This window comes from Prionailurus bengalensis, chromosome B4 (genome assembly GCF_016509475.1).
Source record: "Prionailurus bengalensis isolate Pbe53 chromosome B4, Fcat_Pben_1.1_paternal_pri, whole genome shotgun sequence".
NCBI lineage: Eukaryota > Metazoa > Chordata > Mammalia > Carnivora > Felidae > Prionailurus > Prionailurus bengalensis.
In genome coordinates this window covers 136,907,561-136,926,024 of record NC_057358.1, presented here as the reverse complement: position 1 = coordinate 136,926,024, position 18,464 = coordinate 136,907,561, and the positions used below count along the sequence as shown (strand labels likewise).

At 59.0% G+C, this 18,464-nt stretch overlaps 1 protein-coding gene across 4 annotated transcripts in view; it reads right to left on the bottom strand.

Moving 5' to 3' along the window:
• The window catches only part of PARVB (parvin beta), a 105,154-nt gene that overhangs the window by 9,014 nt on the left and 77,676 nt on the right, over positions 1–18,464 (bottom strand). For 3 of the 4 annotated variants that reach the window (XM_043562852.1, XM_043562853.1, XM_043562855.1), the window contains exons 6-11: positions 18,313–18,428; positions 15,442–15,500; positions 12,770–12,789; positions 6,745–6,806; positions 4,132–4,200; positions 237–338 (exon numbers count right to left, since the gene is read on the bottom strand). In XM_043562852.1, coding sequence (XP_043418787.1) covers positions 237–338; positions 4,132–4,200; positions 6,745–6,806; positions 12,770–12,789; positions 15,442–15,500; positions 18,313–18,428 — 428 coding nt within the window. The remainder of the gene's footprint in view (positions 1–236; positions 339–4,131; positions 4,201–6,744; positions 6,807–12,769; positions 12,790–15,441; positions 15,501–18,312; positions 18,429–18,464) is intronic. The other variant, XM_043562854.1, reaches the window with a different exon arrangement.

Genomic DNA, 18,464 nt, shown 5'->3' with positions numbered 1-18,464 from the left:
GGACGGACACACACTCACACACGTTCGAGATGCCCCTCCCTATTATTTTAATGGGAAAAAAGCAGAAGCAAGTTAACTGCCTCCGAACGGGGAGCCGGGGGACAGCGGTGCCCGAGCCACCCCGTGGGACCTTGTGCCCCCACTGAAAACGGCACCCGGGAAGCAGCGGGGGCCAGAGGTGCCCTGGTAACGAGCACATTCCCGGGCCACTCTGAGGACGGGGACCACACACGTACCTTCTGGTCGAAGCTGTCTGGCGTCAGGTGGAAGTTGTACAGGGGGACAAAGTAGTCCTCCAGGAGGCCCATGAGCAGCACCAGGTAGACCCCATCTGCGAACTGCAGAGAAGCACTCGGTGAGGTTTCGGGGCTGTACACGGGGTGGGCGAACCTTCCACACGCGTTCAAGAGAAGGAAGACGTCTTAAGGGAAGAGCTCCGTCCCTCGTTCGGGCCGGAACCCGCCATCAGGGGAAGGCCCCGGGCGCAGAGCGTCTGGCTCGGGACTGACGGGGCCGTGCAGGTGTCTGGGGCTGCAGCACGTCCGCGCGGTCAGGGACACGGCGCTAGAAACAGATGGCCCGGCTGCTAGACCTGCCCCCCACCGCTGCCCCTGGGGGAACACTGCCCCCATCTCTCAGGGTTGGCATGCGGACAACAGGGCGGGCCGGGCAGCCCCGGCAGGGGTGAGTCAGCCGCCGCCGTGACCCACCCGTGAGGGGCGGGGGGCCCTACGCTTTGGCGTGGGGTTTGCTGCCCCGTTCCGCCCGCTCACCTTGGCAGCTGACGGAACAACTTCTAGCTGTGCTCACGGTGCCAGACAAGGCTTTCCCACGCTCGAGCCCCAGTGACGAAGAGTTCCCGTGTGTCCATCTACGTGGGCACCTAGCCGGGCCCTGAAGGCCGGTGGCACTGGGTCGGGCTGCGGCCCTCACTCAAGACCCCCAGCCCCTCTCCCTGCCACCCGGCCCAGCAGCACCTGCCCCCACAGCAGGGGGACCGGGCATCTAGAACAAAAGACCCCCCTCTTTGGCAGACAGCCCTCCCCCACCCCAATAAGCCAGGGAGCAGCTCCAGCTTTGAAAGAGAAAGCGGCGGAGACCAGTGAGGGCGAGGGGACAAGAGAGGCACAGGAGGCCCCGGGGGGAGGGGGGAGGGGGGTCTTGGCCATCCCCACAGAGGACAGACATGGCGTCTCTGAAGGGTCGAGACCTGCTGGGTCCCCTGCGGGGCCAGCCCTGTGAGGACCCCAGCCTCCGGGTGTCTGAGCCTGTGCTGTCCCGACAGGCCGCGGCACCTATTGGAACGAGACACTTCTTTGTCTGGATGTTGTGGACGCGTCCTCTTTCATGGCGGGAAAATACACATAACGTGAAATCTGCCATTTTGACCGCTTCTCAGCGGCACGGAGTCCGTTCGCACCGCGTGCGACCATCACTGCTGTCTGTTCCCGGAACTCACGTCATCGTGTAAGACGGAAGTTCCTAAATTCTAACTGTTTTTAAGTTCGTTTGTTTATTTTCAGAGAGACAGAGGCAGCACGAGTGGGGGAGGGGCGGAGAGAGCGAGGGAGAGACAGAGAATCGCAAGGCGGCTCCAGGCTCCGAGCTGTCAGCACAGAGCCCGACGCGGGGCTCGAACTCACGGACCGCGAGATCGTGACCTGAGCTGAAGTCGGACGATCAACTGACTGAGCGGGTCAAGCCCCGCCTTGGGCTCTGAGCTGTCAGAGCAAAGCCCACTTTGGATCCTCTGCCCCCCACCTCTGCTCCTCCCCTGCTGGCGCTCCCTCTCTCTTTCTCTATCAAAAATAAATAAACTTAAAAAAAAAACGGGGTACCTGGGTGGATCAGTCGGTTACGTGTCCGACTTCAGCTCAGGTCATGAGCTCACGGTTTGTGAGTTTCAAGCCCCACGCTGGGCTCTGTGCTGTCCGCACAGAGCCTACTTTGTATCCTCTCTCTCTCTCTCTCTCTCTCTCTGCTCCTCCCCTGCTCTCTCTCTCTCTCAAAAATAAATAAAACATTAAAACAAATACCCGGATTCCATTGCAACAAAAGAAAACAGTTGCCTGCCTTTCTATGGCCAGTGATCTTTTCTGCTGGGCCAGGGAGTGGTTAAAAATACTTTTCAGATATTACGCTAAGTGTAGTGATAGGAAGAAAGGGGGCGGGGGTGGATACCGAGTAAATAAAGATCAATGCAAATTGAAGAGAATGTCTCAGTCCGGACGTCCGGTGACCGATCCTGGTGCGTGGGCCATCAGGGAAGTGACAGCCGGGAATGGCTAGCACGGCCCATGATGTTCAGGCGCGCAAACCTTCCTGGGCCCTCAAAGCATCACCGCCTTTGCTCCAACGGCCCCATTTCCAGGAGCGCGTCCCAGAGAAGGAGACCAAGAGCTGTGTGCAGACAGCTCCCCACGGCCCAGCACAAGGCGGCAATGAGGAGCTGCCTCAATGAAGCACGCTGCAGCCCCAGGACAGAACAGAAGGCAGTCCCCAGAGGCGACGCGTGTGGACAGACAGACCAGGCAACGGGAGGACGATTAGGCAGGCTCCAACCAAAAGATGCCGGCAATAAATTAAGTAACGAAAACCACATCACAAGAGAGCTGCACAGTATGATATGTTGTTGTTAAAAAAAAAATACATTTATGCGTAAGAGCCATCTGGAAGAATACACATCGACCGTGAACTGTGGTTAGTGAGGTCTGGAGACGACGAAGGGGGCAGACGGGGAGGGACAAAGGATGACGTGTTAGGACACTTCGGGACTGCTGATGGACCGAACAGCAAATACTGAGAGGCGAGGGTTGCAGTGTCCGTAAACTGCAACAACAATGAATGTCTCTGCAAACAGTGCGCAAATAAACACACTCATTAGAAACGGACCGTTTGGCTTTCCCATACGGACCCGCACTGTCCACGATTAGCCAGCCGTGCAGAGAAAGGTCCGGAACGAAACCCTCAGCACAGCGATCTCTGGGTGTCGGGATTAGGAGTGATTTTTATTTGCTTTGCTTATCTGCGTTTTCAGACAGTCCACAATGAACCTGAATTACTTTTTTAATTAGGAAAGCAAATGAGAAAAGGTAAAGAAACAGACAGGAACGGAGGGAGGCAATCACCCAGGGGTTTAAGAGGATCAGCGGTGGGTGGGAGGAATCTGTACCAAGAACTTTATAAAGACTCCACAAATTCAAGCACCCAGCTAATCCTGGGAAAATTATATTTTGTGCTTAATGCCCGCTGAGTCCTCGAAACATATTTTCGCTATGTGATTAGCTCCGAGGGCGTGGGGGAGTATATTTTATATACTTCCTGCAGAAGCCCTATTTTGTGCACACTCACTGGACAGGTATTCAGTGAGCACTTGCTCAATAAGGATAGTGATGGAGAACAGAAGCGGGGGGTGGGGGATGGAATGTTCTAAACTGAAAAACCTGCACGTGCAAATGCCCTTCGGCAGGGGGCTGGGGAAGGGGGGGGGGTGGCAAGTCAGAGGGTGTTACGGGTTGAATTGTGCGTCCCTAAATGATGTGCTGGGAGTCCTAACCCGTAGAACCCGTGAACATGACCTTATTTGGAAATAGTCACTACCAAAGTAACTTGAGTTAAAGATGAGGTCACTAGAACGGGCCCTAATCCAACCTAACCCGTGTCCTTACTAAAAGGGGAAATCTGGACACACAGACGCGCACACGGGGGGCATGCCATGTGACAATGAAGGCAGAGATCTATAACCCGATGGGGTGAGGCATCTATCACCCGACGGAAGCCAAGAATCACCAGCAGCCCCGCCGGGCAGCTGGGGAGAGGCCTGGCACAGAGCCCCCCTCACAGCCTCAGGAGGAAGCAACCCTCCCAACGTTGATCTGGGGCGTCCAGCCTCCAGGACCGTGAGGACGTAAATGTCTCAGGTAGAAACCACTCAGTCTGGGGCTCTTTCTTCCAGTAGCCCCAGGAAATTAGGACAGAGGCCCCGAGAGAAGGCCAGAGCGGCGGGGGCCAGCTCTTCCGGCTGTGGGGTGAGCATTCCTTGCAGACGAACAAGGTGGCACCGGCCTTGCTCACATGGCCCACCCGGGATCCGAAAACGGGGACACATGCTTCAACCCAAACACTGCTCACCTGGGTCTCCAGTTCCGTCACCTCCAAATTCAGCTTGTTCAAGTGCTTGTTCACAAATGTGATGAGAGACTGTCAAGGCAGAGAGAGAGACAGGAACCGTGAGCAAGAGATGTACCCCCCGTCCAACGGGACAGCCGTGACACTGGCCGTCACTGGCTTTGTAAGACGCTTCCCTAATCTGTTTGCTAAAATAAAAGGCTCATGTGGGAAATGATACGTTCTTACAGCGACCCTCAGTTTTAATGGAATAAAGCTTAAATCTATCCCAGCTGGAGGAGAAAACTCACATCTCTATCCACCAACCCCCCCAGCACCCCCCCCCCCCCCGCAACACACACACGTAGTTAACAATCCTCGAGAAGAATCCTCAGCGCCCTTCAGAAGGATAACACCATCAGGGGAAGATGAGTACATTTTTAAATGTATCCTAGATGTGACCTCGAACGACCAAAGGCTGAGAGGGGTCACACTCGTCAGTTTCAGGACACTTCAGTAAGCTTGATCACAGGGAGGCAGGGCCACCGACTTCTCACCAGCAAACGCTGACAACTTGTCACCTGTCACTTTTCTCAGCCAGCAAATCCCAACGCCGATGGGGACTCAACACCAGCCCCACCCCAGACACGATGCCGTGTCCTCATCCGTGCTCCCCAGATTTACTGAGCAGCCGCTACGTGCCAGGCACTTTGGCGTTGGGGACACGAAGACCGTAAGACGGGGCGGGGGGGGGCCCACCTGGATACGCCTGTGGCAGGATTCTCCCTACACAGCTGGTGGAGGCGACAAGAGAAATCAAGGGCCAGAGCGGAGCATGTGAAAGACGGGAAGGTCTGCTGGGCACAGAGGCAGGCGTGTGGACCACCCCCCCTCCGGCCCCCCGAGGATGCCAGAGGAGGGAGCCTTTGAGTGGGTGGGGGGAGGGGGCAGGCCGGATGGGAGATGGGAGTGGGGGGTGGGCAGAGCGGGCACCCAGGCCACGAACACTCTGGGGTCTTCAGGCTGCAGCTGGATGTGACGGGATGGAAGAGGGCAGGAGGGGTGACCCCGGAGAGGGGGGCAGGGTCTCCTGGCTTTTATTCTGGGGTACGGGCAGCCACTAACACGGCCGCTCTCGATGTGGGGGGTGGGGAAGGGCCGGGCTGGAAGCAGGAAGCCGTCAGGTGTCAGGCAGATAAAAGGATTTGGTCTTGGTCATCACTGGGGTCCCCAGGGCCCCAAACTATGGCTTTTCGAAGAACGAATTAATAGCCTATCTACTGAAAGTTGAACCTTACACCACACGTACTCAGCGATAGCTGATACACTTCGTGCTAGGCCTCTGCTGGACCTGAATAGATTCCGCTCTCACAGAGCCCCGGAGAGGGGAGCCCTTGGCCCTGACAGATGGGGAAACTGAGGTACGGGTTATCGTCTGCCTCAGGTCACGCAGTTGATAGATGGGGCGGCCAGATTTGAATCTCCCCGTGCATCCAGACGGTTCTGTCAGGGTTGCCTGGGGCCAGATGTGGCAGGGGGAGGGGGGAGGGGCACTGCTCTGAGGCCCCAAGGCGGGCCACTCGTGACCCAAGGACGCTAAGAAGGCTCCGCCCCAGAAGGACCACTGGGATGGTTGTGCCAGCCTTTTGCAAAGTGCTTCCAAGAACTCATAATCTCATGGTCCCAGGCTGGACCGGCATTTTCCAAAAGTGGGCTCCATAGGAATTTAATTTAATGCATTTAACAAAATAAATGGATCAATAGATGTCACTATCGACAAACAAGTTTGGAAAATGCTCCCTACTAAGCCCCCTCTTGGAGAATTCCAATGCACGGCAGCATATTAAAGGCCCTGAGAAGTCCTGCATTAAGAAACCTGTTCTGGGAAATTGTCCCAGACAAAGCGCTCTCTCCCCCAGGTCAAGGGCAGAAACGATTGCTCCTTGGATTTCACAGGAAGGCGGAAAGCGCATCCACCCTCCCGCTGCCTCCCCGAGGGAGGCGTCTGCAGGCGCTCAGAGAACTCCAGTGGGCTGGGTCTCGATTCCTTCTGGGCGAGAACAATCCCTCCTGGCGGATGCCCCTGGAAGCTGGTCATTCCCCAGCCCCTGACTCCAGTCTCGGTTGGCCCGGTTTGTTCCATATCCAGGGTCTTATGCGCAGGCTGCCTGGGCTGGGGGCGGAGCGGGGAGGGGGCCTCTCCTTGCGCTCCAGCGTGGCGGTGGGGGCCAAGTGCACGCACAGAGCAGCTCAAAGGCCTGCCTGTTTACCGGGCAGGTTGTGAATACAGCTTCATGGCCACGAGGCCTGCAAGAGCCAGCAGGTGGACATGCTTGAAAACATTCCCACGTTGAGAAAGAGCCCCGAGTCGGAACGAGGCGCCACGGTGGCACTGGCGGGATAATTCACTCAACAGGAGCGGGCGGGGCGGGCAGGAAGACGCCCGGGGAGCGGAGATGTTGAGTTAAAAGGTGCTAATTTTATGCACTGTAGTTACGTTTTTGCCTATAATTACACTTCAATCCATGTGGCAAACATTTCAGAGATTGCAAACGTGTTCCCACCTTCTTCCCAGCACCGAGTTCACGCTGTAAAAAAGCCTGGAGACAGAGGCAAAGAGCCCAGCCCAGAGCCTACCTTCTTCACCACGCTGAGCTTGTCCGGGGCATGGTCGAACAGGGTGTCGAAGGCGTCCCGCTCTGCGTGGACAGGCGAAGGGGAAGAGACACAGGGTGGGGTTTATGGAAACGCACGGGCCGCCCACCCCCGGGGACCGGGCAGCTTCGGAGCCCGCCTCCCGGGGATGTTCCGCCCCCCCCTGACTCTCTCACCCGCCTAGAATCCCCCTCATTCCCACCAGAGCCCGAGGGCAGGCGCAGATGAGGGACAAAATCAAGGAAAAGATGCTTCCTCTAAGTCAGTTTCTGTCTTGCAACATGGAGCTCACGGGCGGCACTTGAACACCCGCCCCCATCACATCCTCAGACTCCAGGAATCCTTGTCTGCCTCTCTCTCCCCCCACTCGCCGCGCGTACCAGTAAATGTCGCTGGAGCCTCTGAGCGCGTCTCCCCAGCAGCCCGGCTACCAGCCCCACGCCTGCCCCACTGCCCTCACGTGGCGGCGGCCTCCTCCTTACCTGGCCTCCCTCCTCTACTCCCAGCCCTCCCATCCCTGCTGCTAGCAGGTACAGCGAGCCCTTTAAAGGGTAGACTGGGTCATTTCTTGCCCCTCCCGATCCCTGCCCTGACCGAAACTCTCCAACAGCTTCTTGTCGCTCGCTCCCTCTCCCGTGCCCCATGGGATCCAGCAGGCACAGTCACCCCTCCCCACCCAACACACGCACCCTCCCTGGCTTCCAGGCCGCTCCTCCCTCATAGGCCCACCACAGGGCCTTTGCACCCGCTGTCCACCTGCCATACTTCCTTCAGGTTGCTCTCAGGTATCACTCCCCCGGAGAGCCTTCCGCGACCATCCACATCTAGAAGAGGGCCCCACACCCGCTCTCTGTCCTCTGACCCTCGTGGGCTGCCTGTAACACTCGATCACTACTTGAAAGGACATCTAACGTTTACATGTCTGCTGGATATTATCTGTTGGCCTCTCAACTCCTTGCTGGCTGAAACACCTTTCTCGCTGGTTCCCTGCACTGCCTCAGAGCAAATGAACCAACCAGGAGACCCGGCTCCAGAATCCCTCCCTGGCAATTCTTTGGGGGGTGTCCCCCTCCACGGGGACATCTGCAGGGCCTGAGGCGGCCTGTTCTATCACGTCCCACCCATTTGCCTTCTTCCAGGAGAGCCCTAACCCGCTCTGCTACTCAAGAGCCCAGCCATGCCCTCCAAGTCAACACAGAACCCATCTGACGTTAAGGCCAATGGAGACCAGGTCACCATGGCTCTCAATGGATAAGAGAGAGCAGGGCAGGCTGGGGGCCAGGTACCTGGTTCTAGCCTGTTGCTGCCATGGCAGGGGCCTCACGGAGGCAGGACGGAGCCCGCTGCACCCTGGAGCCCAGGCAGGGAGACTGAGGCCTCAGAGTGGATGCGGGGCTGTGGGGGTTCCCTGGCAGGGTAGAGGGGGAAAGGGAGGAGGGCATCTGGAAGGCCCTGGGGCCCCGACTTCTGTCTTCCAGGAGCCAGCTGTTCCCTGAAGGTGCCTGGGGCAACATATGCTCAGAGGACCCCAGCCAGCAGAGAGGTCCTCTATTACTAGCATGGGCTTGGGGGCAAACCCCAGCGCGGCGTTCTGGGGGCTGCGGAGCCCAGCCGGATCAGGTGGGGTGGGAGCAGGAAGTCTCCACTGCCTGTCTGGAGATGGCCGGGAGCCCAGAACCAGAGCTGACCCAGGGCCGGCTTCAGGACTGCCCGGCCTGACCCACGGAGGGGGAGAGAGGGAGAAATCAGAAGGCAGGCCGACACCCAAGCCGGCCAGAGAACCAGGTCTCCTGGGGGAGGCGGCCCAGTCCTTCCCCCCGGTCTGGCCCTAAGAGGAAAGCGCTCCAAGTCCAAGGCCGAGGGTGCCGGGAAGCAACTCGCAGCCCAGCCCAGGTAGCGACCCCCTCGGCCTCGGGGGTGGGGAGAGGGAAGGTGGGAGGCAAGGAGGAAGGGAGAGATGGAAGGGCTTGTGTGTGCACGAGAGTCTGTTGTGTACATGAGCACCCGTGGGGGGTCCTTGGTCATGTATGTGTGTAGCATATAAACATGCATGTGTGGGGTGCGTGTACGTGTGTGTGTGTGTGTGTGTGTGTGTGTGTGTGTGTGCATGGCACGTATACAACACACGCATGGCGGGGCGCGTGTGCTTGGGGAGAGGGCCACCCGGTTTCGCCTGCCTAAAAGCCACCAGCAACCAGAGGGCCCGGCCTTGCAGGGGCCCCTCCTCCAGCTCTTCTGTGAAGGCGGCTGGACGTTATTTTTCTAATCCCTTAAATCAGATTAAGCTCAATACCACAGCCTGCTAAGGAGGGGAAGAGAAAAGCTACATCTTTACAAAGCAAAATACAAACTTTAAATGCAGCTTGAGAAAAACCCTGGGAGCAGAGCGGAGCCTGACGTCAGCCGCGTATATTTAGCTGGGCCACCGCTGGGCTCACGGAGCGAAGGCGTGCAGGGGCGCCACGGGAGGGTGCAGAGGCCTGCCGCCCCTGAGCCACCCCTACCTGCACCGGGGGCACAGGGGCGACACCCCACAGCACGGCCGGGCCAGCCTCCGCCGCACCCCTGAGGGAAGCCTGGCCTCGGGAATGAAAATAGATCCCGTTTCAAATCCCGGACGCCCGACTTCAAAGCCCCGGACTTTGGGCAAGTTGCTTCCTTCCCTACCCGTTTCCTCCTCCGTAAAGTGGGAGTGACGATAGTCCCTACCTCACCTCACGGCTGGAGTAGGAATGAAACAGAGGACAGAGGGACAAGCCCACTGCCTCAGCGTCCCAGCTGTCCTCTCTGCCCCACCCCAGCCTCATGTCCCTCTGCAGACTCTGGGGACAGTCACAGAGGTAAAGCCCTGGGAGGGGCACAGGCTGGGTAGAGGCAGACGGGGAAACTGAGGTACAGCACAAAGAGAGCGGGAACCCACAAGGAGCCAGAAAGGACACAGAGAGAGGCCAAGTCAACCAGGACATGCCCCTGTCTGTCCAAGGTCAACCCCCGCCCCGCGGAGACTGACTTTCATCCCGATTTGTTGTCTGTTTAACAGTTTTCAAACATAAGTGGGCATTTCTGGCTTGTCTAAAAGAAAGGGAAGCTGCAGCAAACAGCACGCATTCCCACCTGGCGTCAACGAGCCGCCCACGGAAGTGGGGGTGTGGGCTCCCCAGTTTGCCCTCCCCCCGCCCCGTGACCCGGCACACAGGCTGAGGGTCACAGCATCACCTGATGCTCTCGTCGCTCCCCCCTTGGTGTTATCGGCCTGGTCCCTGGAGGCCCCCAGGGACAGAGGGCCAGGGGCCTGAGGGAGGCCTCACACAGGAGGCCTGAGGTCGAGCGGGGGTTTGCTGGGACAAGAGGAGGGGGAAGGGCATTCCAGACAGAGGGAACAGAAAGCACAAAGAAGCACAAGAAAGCCAGGGCGGGGTGCAGACAGCGTGGCCTGGGAAGGAGGCTCAGAGGGATTGGGTCGGGCAGGGCGAGGAGCCCCAGAGGGTGGTGACCGGGAGGGGCACAGGTGGCTCGGTCGGTCGGGCTGCAGTGGGGGCGGGGGGGGGGGGCTCTGTCGGCAGGAAGGGAGGGAGGTGAGGAGGAGATGGGTAGAGGAGAGCTGCTCCCCTGTCCCGAAGCCCAGGGCAGGGGAGGGGCCGCCACGGAGGAGAGGCAGCCCGCAAGCCTGTTGCCATGGAGACCAAGCAGCAGCTCCCAGCTCCTCTGGGGAGAAGGGCCTCCCAGCCCACCTCAGCCAGGACAGTGGTGACTCATGGAAGGGGGGCCTGGGGGGGGGGGATAGGGCGACCCCCTTCCCTCCCGAGCTCAGAGCGCCCAGGTGAAAAACAGGTGCTGAACAGGACCCCCCCCCCCCCCCCGCCCCCTGCAAAGCCCAGCGGGCAGACATTAGCCAAGGAGGGTCCACCTGGTATTCTGGAAGCTCCCGGCAGGTCTGCAGCCCAGGGCTGGAGGCTGCAGGGGGATGCACGCTGAGGACGACACAGCTCCAGCCCAAAGGATGCTTATAGTTCAAGAGGCCTCGTGTGAAGGCACAGAAGGAAGGCGCCGAGGGCTCCCCGAGCCTGCCGGGTAGTGGCAGCTCCCTGGGAGCACCAGCGAGGGGAGCGAAGAGACAGGCTGGGTGGGGGCAGGGCAGTCAGGGAGGGCCTCCTGGGTAGGAGCTGGGGAGTGAGCCGTGGGGGAATCCAGGGGGAGAGCATTCCAAGAGCAAGAGCTGGAGGGCGGGGGTGGGGGGGGGGCGTGACAGGAGGCAGACAGGCCGGGGGAGGGAGGAGGCCAGAGAGGAGGCGAGGGGTGTGCGAAGGGGTGGTCTGAGAGGGTCTGGGGGCCACTTCGAGGGCTGTGGCTTTAGCTTAAGCCAAGGTGGGGGGGTAAGAAGGAGAGTGAGGGGTTGGGGGGCGCTTTAGGAAGTAGGACTCCAGCTCGAGGGGTGAGCCAGGGACCAGGACCCGGGGGGGGGGGGGGGGGGAAGGAGAGTCAGACCTCGGTGGGCCAAGGGCTGTCGGGGACCCCGAGGGTCCCACGGGAGAAGAGCCAGCGGAGGCCCAGCTGCGGCCGAGGTTGCCATCTGGGTACCCAGGGGACCTCGGAGCTTGCGCCAGCAGAAGCCGGAGCTGGGGGCGGAACTAACAGCCTGTCCCCCGCTAATAGCCTGCTCGCACTTCCTAAGCAGGGCGAGCCTATAAAGTAGCAACAACTCCACCAGCTTCTCGTGGTTCCGCGGCCCCTGAAGGCTCACGCGTCCCCCGTGTCCACCGGCACAGCAGCTGGGTCCGTTCTCGTACTGTGACACCTGGCCCTTTCCCAAGGCATCACGGTCCTGCACCCCATTTGCGCCATTTGCAGGGTCGCGGGGGCTTCTCGGCCGGGCTCCCACCCCCTCTGCCCCCGGCCGAGCAGACTCCCCCCAGGGCCCCCAAACCTCCAACTGGGCCCCCGCCAAACAGGGACGTGACAACGTGCAGAGAATCAAAGACACTTAACAACGGTCTGAAGGGCCCGCTCTGATCACCTCTGTACCTCCCCAGTTCCACGGAGGTCTGAGCCCACACAGGAGTGACAGGGAGGTGACACAAGGGTACACTGTGTCCCCCGCCCAGGCAGCGGGGGCCAAGCTGCCATGACACGTGTCCGCCCCAGGTGCCCTCGCTGGCCCCGCGGGCTGAGCTCCTCTGTCGCCCCGTTGCCCTCAGCACCGGAGGGTTTCCTTTTCTCTCCCCTTCTTTAAAAAATAATAAAGACATTTAAAAAGGACTGAACTGCTTACTTCAAAAAAAAAAAAAACAGCAAAGACTGGGATTTTCCCCAGGGCAGCTTAAGGCCTACTTAAGAAAGCTTGAGGACGTAACAGCTCCAGGCTCCGAGCTGTCAGCACGGAGCCCGACCCGGGGCTCGAACTCTCGAGCCGTGAGATCATGTCCGGGGCCGAAGTCGGACGTTTAACCCGCGAAGCCCCCCAGGTGCCCCTCCACTTTTCCTTCTAACAGCTGCGCTCACTGGAGAAACGTGCGATTTGGGGGCGGAGGGCTTTGTGTTTTGAAATCTTCTCCAAAGCAAGGAGCTTCACTCAGTCGGCCTCTGGCTGCGGCTGAGAAGAAGCTGGGGGCCTCCCACCCCTGAGGGTTCGAACGCCGCCCCAAGCTGTCCTTGTATCTGACACCTCTTGCTGAGATGAAGACAGGGTCGTGCCATGCTTCCGGAGAGGAGGGGACAGCTCTCCGGGAACGGCCATTGGAAACGCCCCCCGTCCCAGAGAGCACCTGCCACATCCCAGACACCCCCCCCACCCCCGCCAGCCCCGTTTCACACGCCACCCCCAGGCCGGTGGCATCTCGGAGAAGCAGACAGACCCCAGGGGGATCCACACACTCTTCCTCGGAGACCCAGCGCTGCTGACGGTAGGAAACCCCACCGGGTCCTGCCGGCCCTGCCCCCTGCGTGAGCTTCCCGTCACCGCCCCAAAGTGCCCGCGACCCGGGGCCTCCCCACCCCCACGCTTACTTACCAAAGCGACCCATCATCATCCTGCAAACAGAACAGAGAGGGAGCCGTCAGAGGGGTCGCTCAGAACGCGGCGTGAGGAGGCCACCCACGATGGAGGGAACGCAGAAGTCGCGGCCCCCCCGCTGCCCCGTTGGGGGGCTTTTTATAAAGAGGTAAATCCCGTTTCGATAGAGTCTCTGCCCCTCTAATTACAAAGGGCAGGTGCTCGTGTGGATTTCTAAATGTCGGCCCAAGATCGGCAGCAAACGGCCACCTTTCTTCAAAACATCCCTTCGATGCCATTCGCCACTGGTGGGGAGTTACGTCACGGCAGCGGTTAATGGAGAGAACGGTTCAGCAGAAGACGGGTCTCCTGGAGCCGCTGAACCGTAAGCTTTAATGCCCAAGGGTCGCCCTGTGCAACGGTGCAAGCACACCTCTCGTTCAGGGAGTCACGGAAGAATCCTGAATAGCGCAGGCTGGGCCCTGATTCCTGCCTGCAGACGCTGAAACCACAAGGCACAGAGGCTGGTCCCTCCAGCACGCAGGCCCTCCCCCTGCATCGACCTTCCCGAGAGGCACGGAGGTCCTTATTTCGTCCCCAGGTCCCTCCACGCTCAAGTCCTTTGGCTCTGTCTTACTTAACAAACATTCTCTTGAGCAGTTACTAGGCGCAAGCCGTGGAAATAAAGAAACAAACACCCCATACCAATAAATGCCACGGCCCTGCCCTCATAAACCCCATTTCAACCCCACGGCCCATGGGTACCCGTGGGCACTAAAAGGAAGCCAGCCACTCCTGCTGGGCAACCGCGGAGGGCTTCCCGGAGGAGGTGAGCTCAGCGTGGCCTCTAGAAAAAGAAATGGGAAGGAAGGTAGGAAGCCCAGCCCCGTGAGGACGAGGGACAGATGGAAGGACAGAGGCCTGCCACCCAGGCAGCCCCAACCCCCCGACTAGATGAGGGCCTGCCCAGTCTGATCCAGCACTGTCAGCAAATACGGTGTCTGTTGTTTTAAGCCACTTGGTCTGGGGGTGGCTTGCTACACAATTGTGGATAACTAACAGGCCACCCCCCCTCATTCCCCTCAAGCTGCCTTCCTGCGGCTCCCAAACAGGCCGGGCTGGTTACCATAGGCCCACTAGGGGTGCCAGGCTGGGCACCACGGCCCTTGGCCGGGGTCTCCCCTCTCCCCCTCCCCCCCGCTGCCACGGGCGTGGAACAGACACGCCGCGCATCAGGCCACCCATCAGGCCTCCGGGCAGCGACTCCCCAATTCGCCAGCTCCCATGCCGGGAGTGGTTTCCTGCGTCAGCCTCGAGTTTTGCGAGACCGTCCGTGAATTCGTGACACAGTAATTAATCACTCCGTGAACAGAGCGGGAGGAGGGTTCACCGAGAAGATCAATCTCGAATGTTCTGTTTCATCTGAAACAGGTTTGGTCGAGAGGCACAAACGGCAAGTGAATTTTAAAGCTCCTTCAAGGGGTGTCGTGGGGGCTCCTAAAAGCCACACGCAAAATTTACCATTTGATTTGCTATTTTCGATAGATTTTGAAGCCTTTTAGACTTCTTAAAAATTGCCCTCTGGCTTTCTCTAAGAGGCGAGAGACGGCTCGGCACTCTCTCAAAGGCAAGTTCTAATTCAGACGTGTGGCTCCCTCTCCGACAGAGCGGATGCAGGGACAAGGGGTCCCTAACCATTCTGAACACCTCCTCCCTCCTGCCCCCTCTCTACATTCTTTAAGATCACCTTCTAAAATAAGGAGTGAAAGTCCAAAGGCTTTGGAGAGTAACTCTGTTCTCACACAGAAAACTTTGAAGACTTTGGCATACCCACCCGACAAAAGCCCCATGTTTCAAGTTCCCCTTTTCCGTTTCTTCCTCGTAAAGAGATCTTGAATGGGATCAGTTACATTTTTACTTGTTTATTATTCTCTGTGTCTTTCCAGAAACGAGTTGGGGCAGCCGAAGTACGTTCTAATTCCTGCACCGCACATTATTTATTTTTCTATCTGGGAGAATTCCTCATTTAAATACCAAACCAGGGGCGCCTGGGCGGCTCAGTCGGTTAAGCATCAGACTTTGGCTCAGGTCGTGGTCTCACGGTTCGTGGGTTCGAGCCCCACGTGGGGCCCTGTGCTGACAGTTCGGAGCCTGGGGCCTGCTTCAGATTCTGTGTCTCCCTCTCTCTCTGCCCCTCCCCCGCTCCTGCTCTGTCTCTCAAAAATAAATAAACATTAAAAATTTTTATTTTTTTTTCTTAAATTTTTTTTTTCAACGTTTTTATTTTATTTTTGGGACACAGAGAGACAGAGCATGAACGGGGGAGGGGCAGAGAGAGAGGGAGGCACAGAATCGGAAACAGGCTCCAGGCTCTGAGCCATCAGCCCAGAGCCCGACGCGGGGCTCGAACTCACAGATGGCGAGATCGGGACCTGGCTGAAGTCAGACGCTCAACCGACTGCGCCACCCAGGCGCCCCTACATTAAAAATTTTTAAATAAATGCCAAACCAAACTGCTATCTTGCCCTTCCTCATGAGAAAAAAAAAATCTTTGAAGAAAGCACACGCAGGACATAAAGCGAGGGCAGGACTTGCATGAAAATCTCATCCTAAGGCTGGGCGGGGGGTTGTCGCACGGAAATCAGCCCCCCGTGTACGTGCGGGTCCCCGGCTCCCACAGGCCCACTTACTCGGTGGTTGTGGTCAGCTCTTCCGTGATGTGGCTGGAATGCAGCAGGCCTTCCCGCTTCTGCAAAGCCCAAAACGAACAGATAAATATACAAATACGTGGGCAGGCAGAGGGGACGGGAGGGAGGGCATCACTGGCAGGGTAAGCGAGCCGTGTGCAGATGGCCCTGGGGCCGGGAGTCCGCCTGAGGACAGCATCCGAGCCACGCCCATGGCGGGTGGGCTGCAGGTGGCCACAGCGGGTGACCCTTTCAGTGGCTGGAAACTGCCCCCTCCCCTCCCCCCAGGCTCTCCACCTTGCCCTGAGAGCTGGCAGCTATGGGGGTCTCAGGGGAAACCCTAGCTCCCGAAGGGATTCCCTGGTGCCGTGCCGCTGGGAGAGTAAGTAAGGAGCACGAGGAACACAACATAGGGAGGTGCACTCGACTGAGGCAGGGGCCCCCCCGCCCAGAAGTCATGTCCATTCGGAACCTCAGAACGTGACCTTGTTTGGAAACTGGGTCTTTGCAGATACAGTTAGGATGAGGCCATAATGTGGTCCAGCATGACTGGAGTCCTTATGAGAGAAACACACACACACACACACACACACACACACACACACACACACACGGGCACAGAGGGAAGAGGTCATGTGACGACACAGGCAGAGCCTGGGGGGACACATCTACTACAAGGCCAGGAATGCCAAGGGCTGCCGGAAGCCACCAGAAGCCGGAAGAGGGAAGGAAGGATCCTCGCCTGGAGGCTTCAGAGAGACTGGGGCCCTGCCAACCCCTTGATGACTAGGACTTCTGGCCTCCGTTACTAACGCGGGCTGCAAGGCTCGGGCTGGTCCCGGTTTTCCGAAGCCATCTGACCCCTCCGTTACCCTGGGGAGCTCGGCCTTGACCCGGCAGGTGGAAATGCTGCTTCCTGGCATCAGGCGAGGGTCTGTTGTTTCAAACAGCCAGGTTGCAGTATTTTGTTACATACAGCAGGCCCTGGGACGTCACCCTGTGCGTGACAGACTTCTCCGAAAGCCCCACGGGTGTGAAGAGGCAGCAATGGTGGGACCGAAGGGGGTGGTGGTGGGAATCGGGGGCAGCCTGCATGTCACGGGACCGCAAGGTGCAGCTCGGGCGGCCAGCCCACCCAACCACTGCGAGCCCCTCGAGCCCACTCTCGAGCCCCTCGAGACACGGGGAACTCCCTTCCTGCTGGCCAACCCACCATGGACACCTCTTGAGAGCTGAGCTCCCCACCCCTTCCCAGCTCGGCCTCCAGGGAACTCTCAAGCAACCAGCATGGGCGGCCATCAGTGGCCTCAGGGCCTCGGCCTGATTCCCAGGAGACTCAGTCCACCGAGGGAGGTTGGAGACACTTCTCTCGCTCATGCGTCCAATGTGCATTAGGCACTTCCTGGGTGCCAGGCCCAGGGCTGAGTACCCCGGACACGTGAAGCTGAGTATTTCAAAGGTTTATAGCATCCGCTCAGTTCTATGAGGAACTCGCTGCAACTCAGAGAAATCAAATGGTCTCCCAAGGCCATGCTGCTATGTAGTGAATGAGACCCCTGTCCTCATCCCTTCTCCATGGACCCCCAGATTCCTTGCATCTCCCATCTCAGACCGGATAACCGCACGTGGAGGGACAGGCCCCAGGGCCTGGGAGGCAGGCTTCTGAGGCCTGAGGCCAGTCAGTTCCCGGGACCTCCTCTTGATTCACACCCCTTTGGACGTGGCCCTAAGAATCCTTCCGTAACCCTGGTCAGGCAGGAGGCACCAGCAAGGGCTTGCCCGGGTCAGCAAAACTTTCTAAAAACCCAAGAGATTTTCTTGGACCAAAGTGCGGGCCTGAAAGGAAATACCTTGATTACCGAGCTACACGGCACCCGTGGGGCCCCCGAGTCTGACGGACGCGCCCGCGTGTCCTTGGGAAGCCTTTCCCGGCTGGCTGCCGCGAGTGAACGTCCAGGAGAAGGGCGGCAGGGATGGTCTCTGTCTCCATCACCACCACTGACCACAAACATCCCTCCTCGGGAAGCAAGCGGGGCCAAGTGGCAGTGGGTGACCCTCGCCTGATGCCAGAAAGGGGCGTTACTGCCGGCCGGGTCAAGGCCGAGCTCCGGGGGTAACGGCGGGGTCAGACGGCTTTGGGAAAGTGGGGCCGGCCAGAGCCTTGCCGCCCACAGAGCAGAGGAGGGCAAGTGTGGAGCTGGGCATCACAAGTGCATAAGCACGCAGACGTCCAGGCCCCGGGCGTTAACCTCACGGGTCTCGTGTTCGGAACCCGAGTGTTTTCCGCGTTCAGCGTCCCCAACAGCCTGTGCGCACAGTAGGTGCTTCATGCACATTTCGCAGGACAAGCGCCGAACACAAAGCCACTTGAGGGGTGTCTCCCCTCAAAGGCAGGGGACACGGCAGGAAAGGCCCCTCCTCGGTCAGGAGGGCCCTGGCTCCTGCTTCCACGTCTCCAAGTAAAGCAAGAGAATGAACTCCAAGAGAGAGAGCCGGGGAACAAGGGGGCTAACGGGGAACAGACCCGGAGGAGCTCTAACCGGGGCATCTGTTCATGCCGCTGGACTCAGCCCTCTCCGGTGAGGGGCAAGCTCGTTCAAGAGAACTGAATTCCAGCTACTTGGCTTTGGAGACAGATGAATGTTCTTTTTGAAAAAGTCTGGAAAATTCAACACGCTCGCGCCTCTGAATCCGCCTCCCTCTCCAAATCAGGGCCGCTGCTCTCCCGCTCCGGTCATTTGGACCAAAGCCAGGGTGAGACACACACTGGGTCAGGCGGGGAGGACAGAAGGTGACCTCTTAGGGGAAAAAGAAAAGGCAGCAGGAGACCTACGGGAGGCCCCGGGCAAGCCCACCGCCCCATCCCATACTCACCCGCACCACCACCACCTGCACGGACACGTGCTCCGGAAGGCGGATCGGGGCCCGGAAGTGCATGGCCAGGGCGACGAGGAGGTGAAGGATGGCCACCAGGTTCTTCCCGTGAATGGCTGGTCGGGGGAGGGAAGAGGGAGCAGCTATAGACC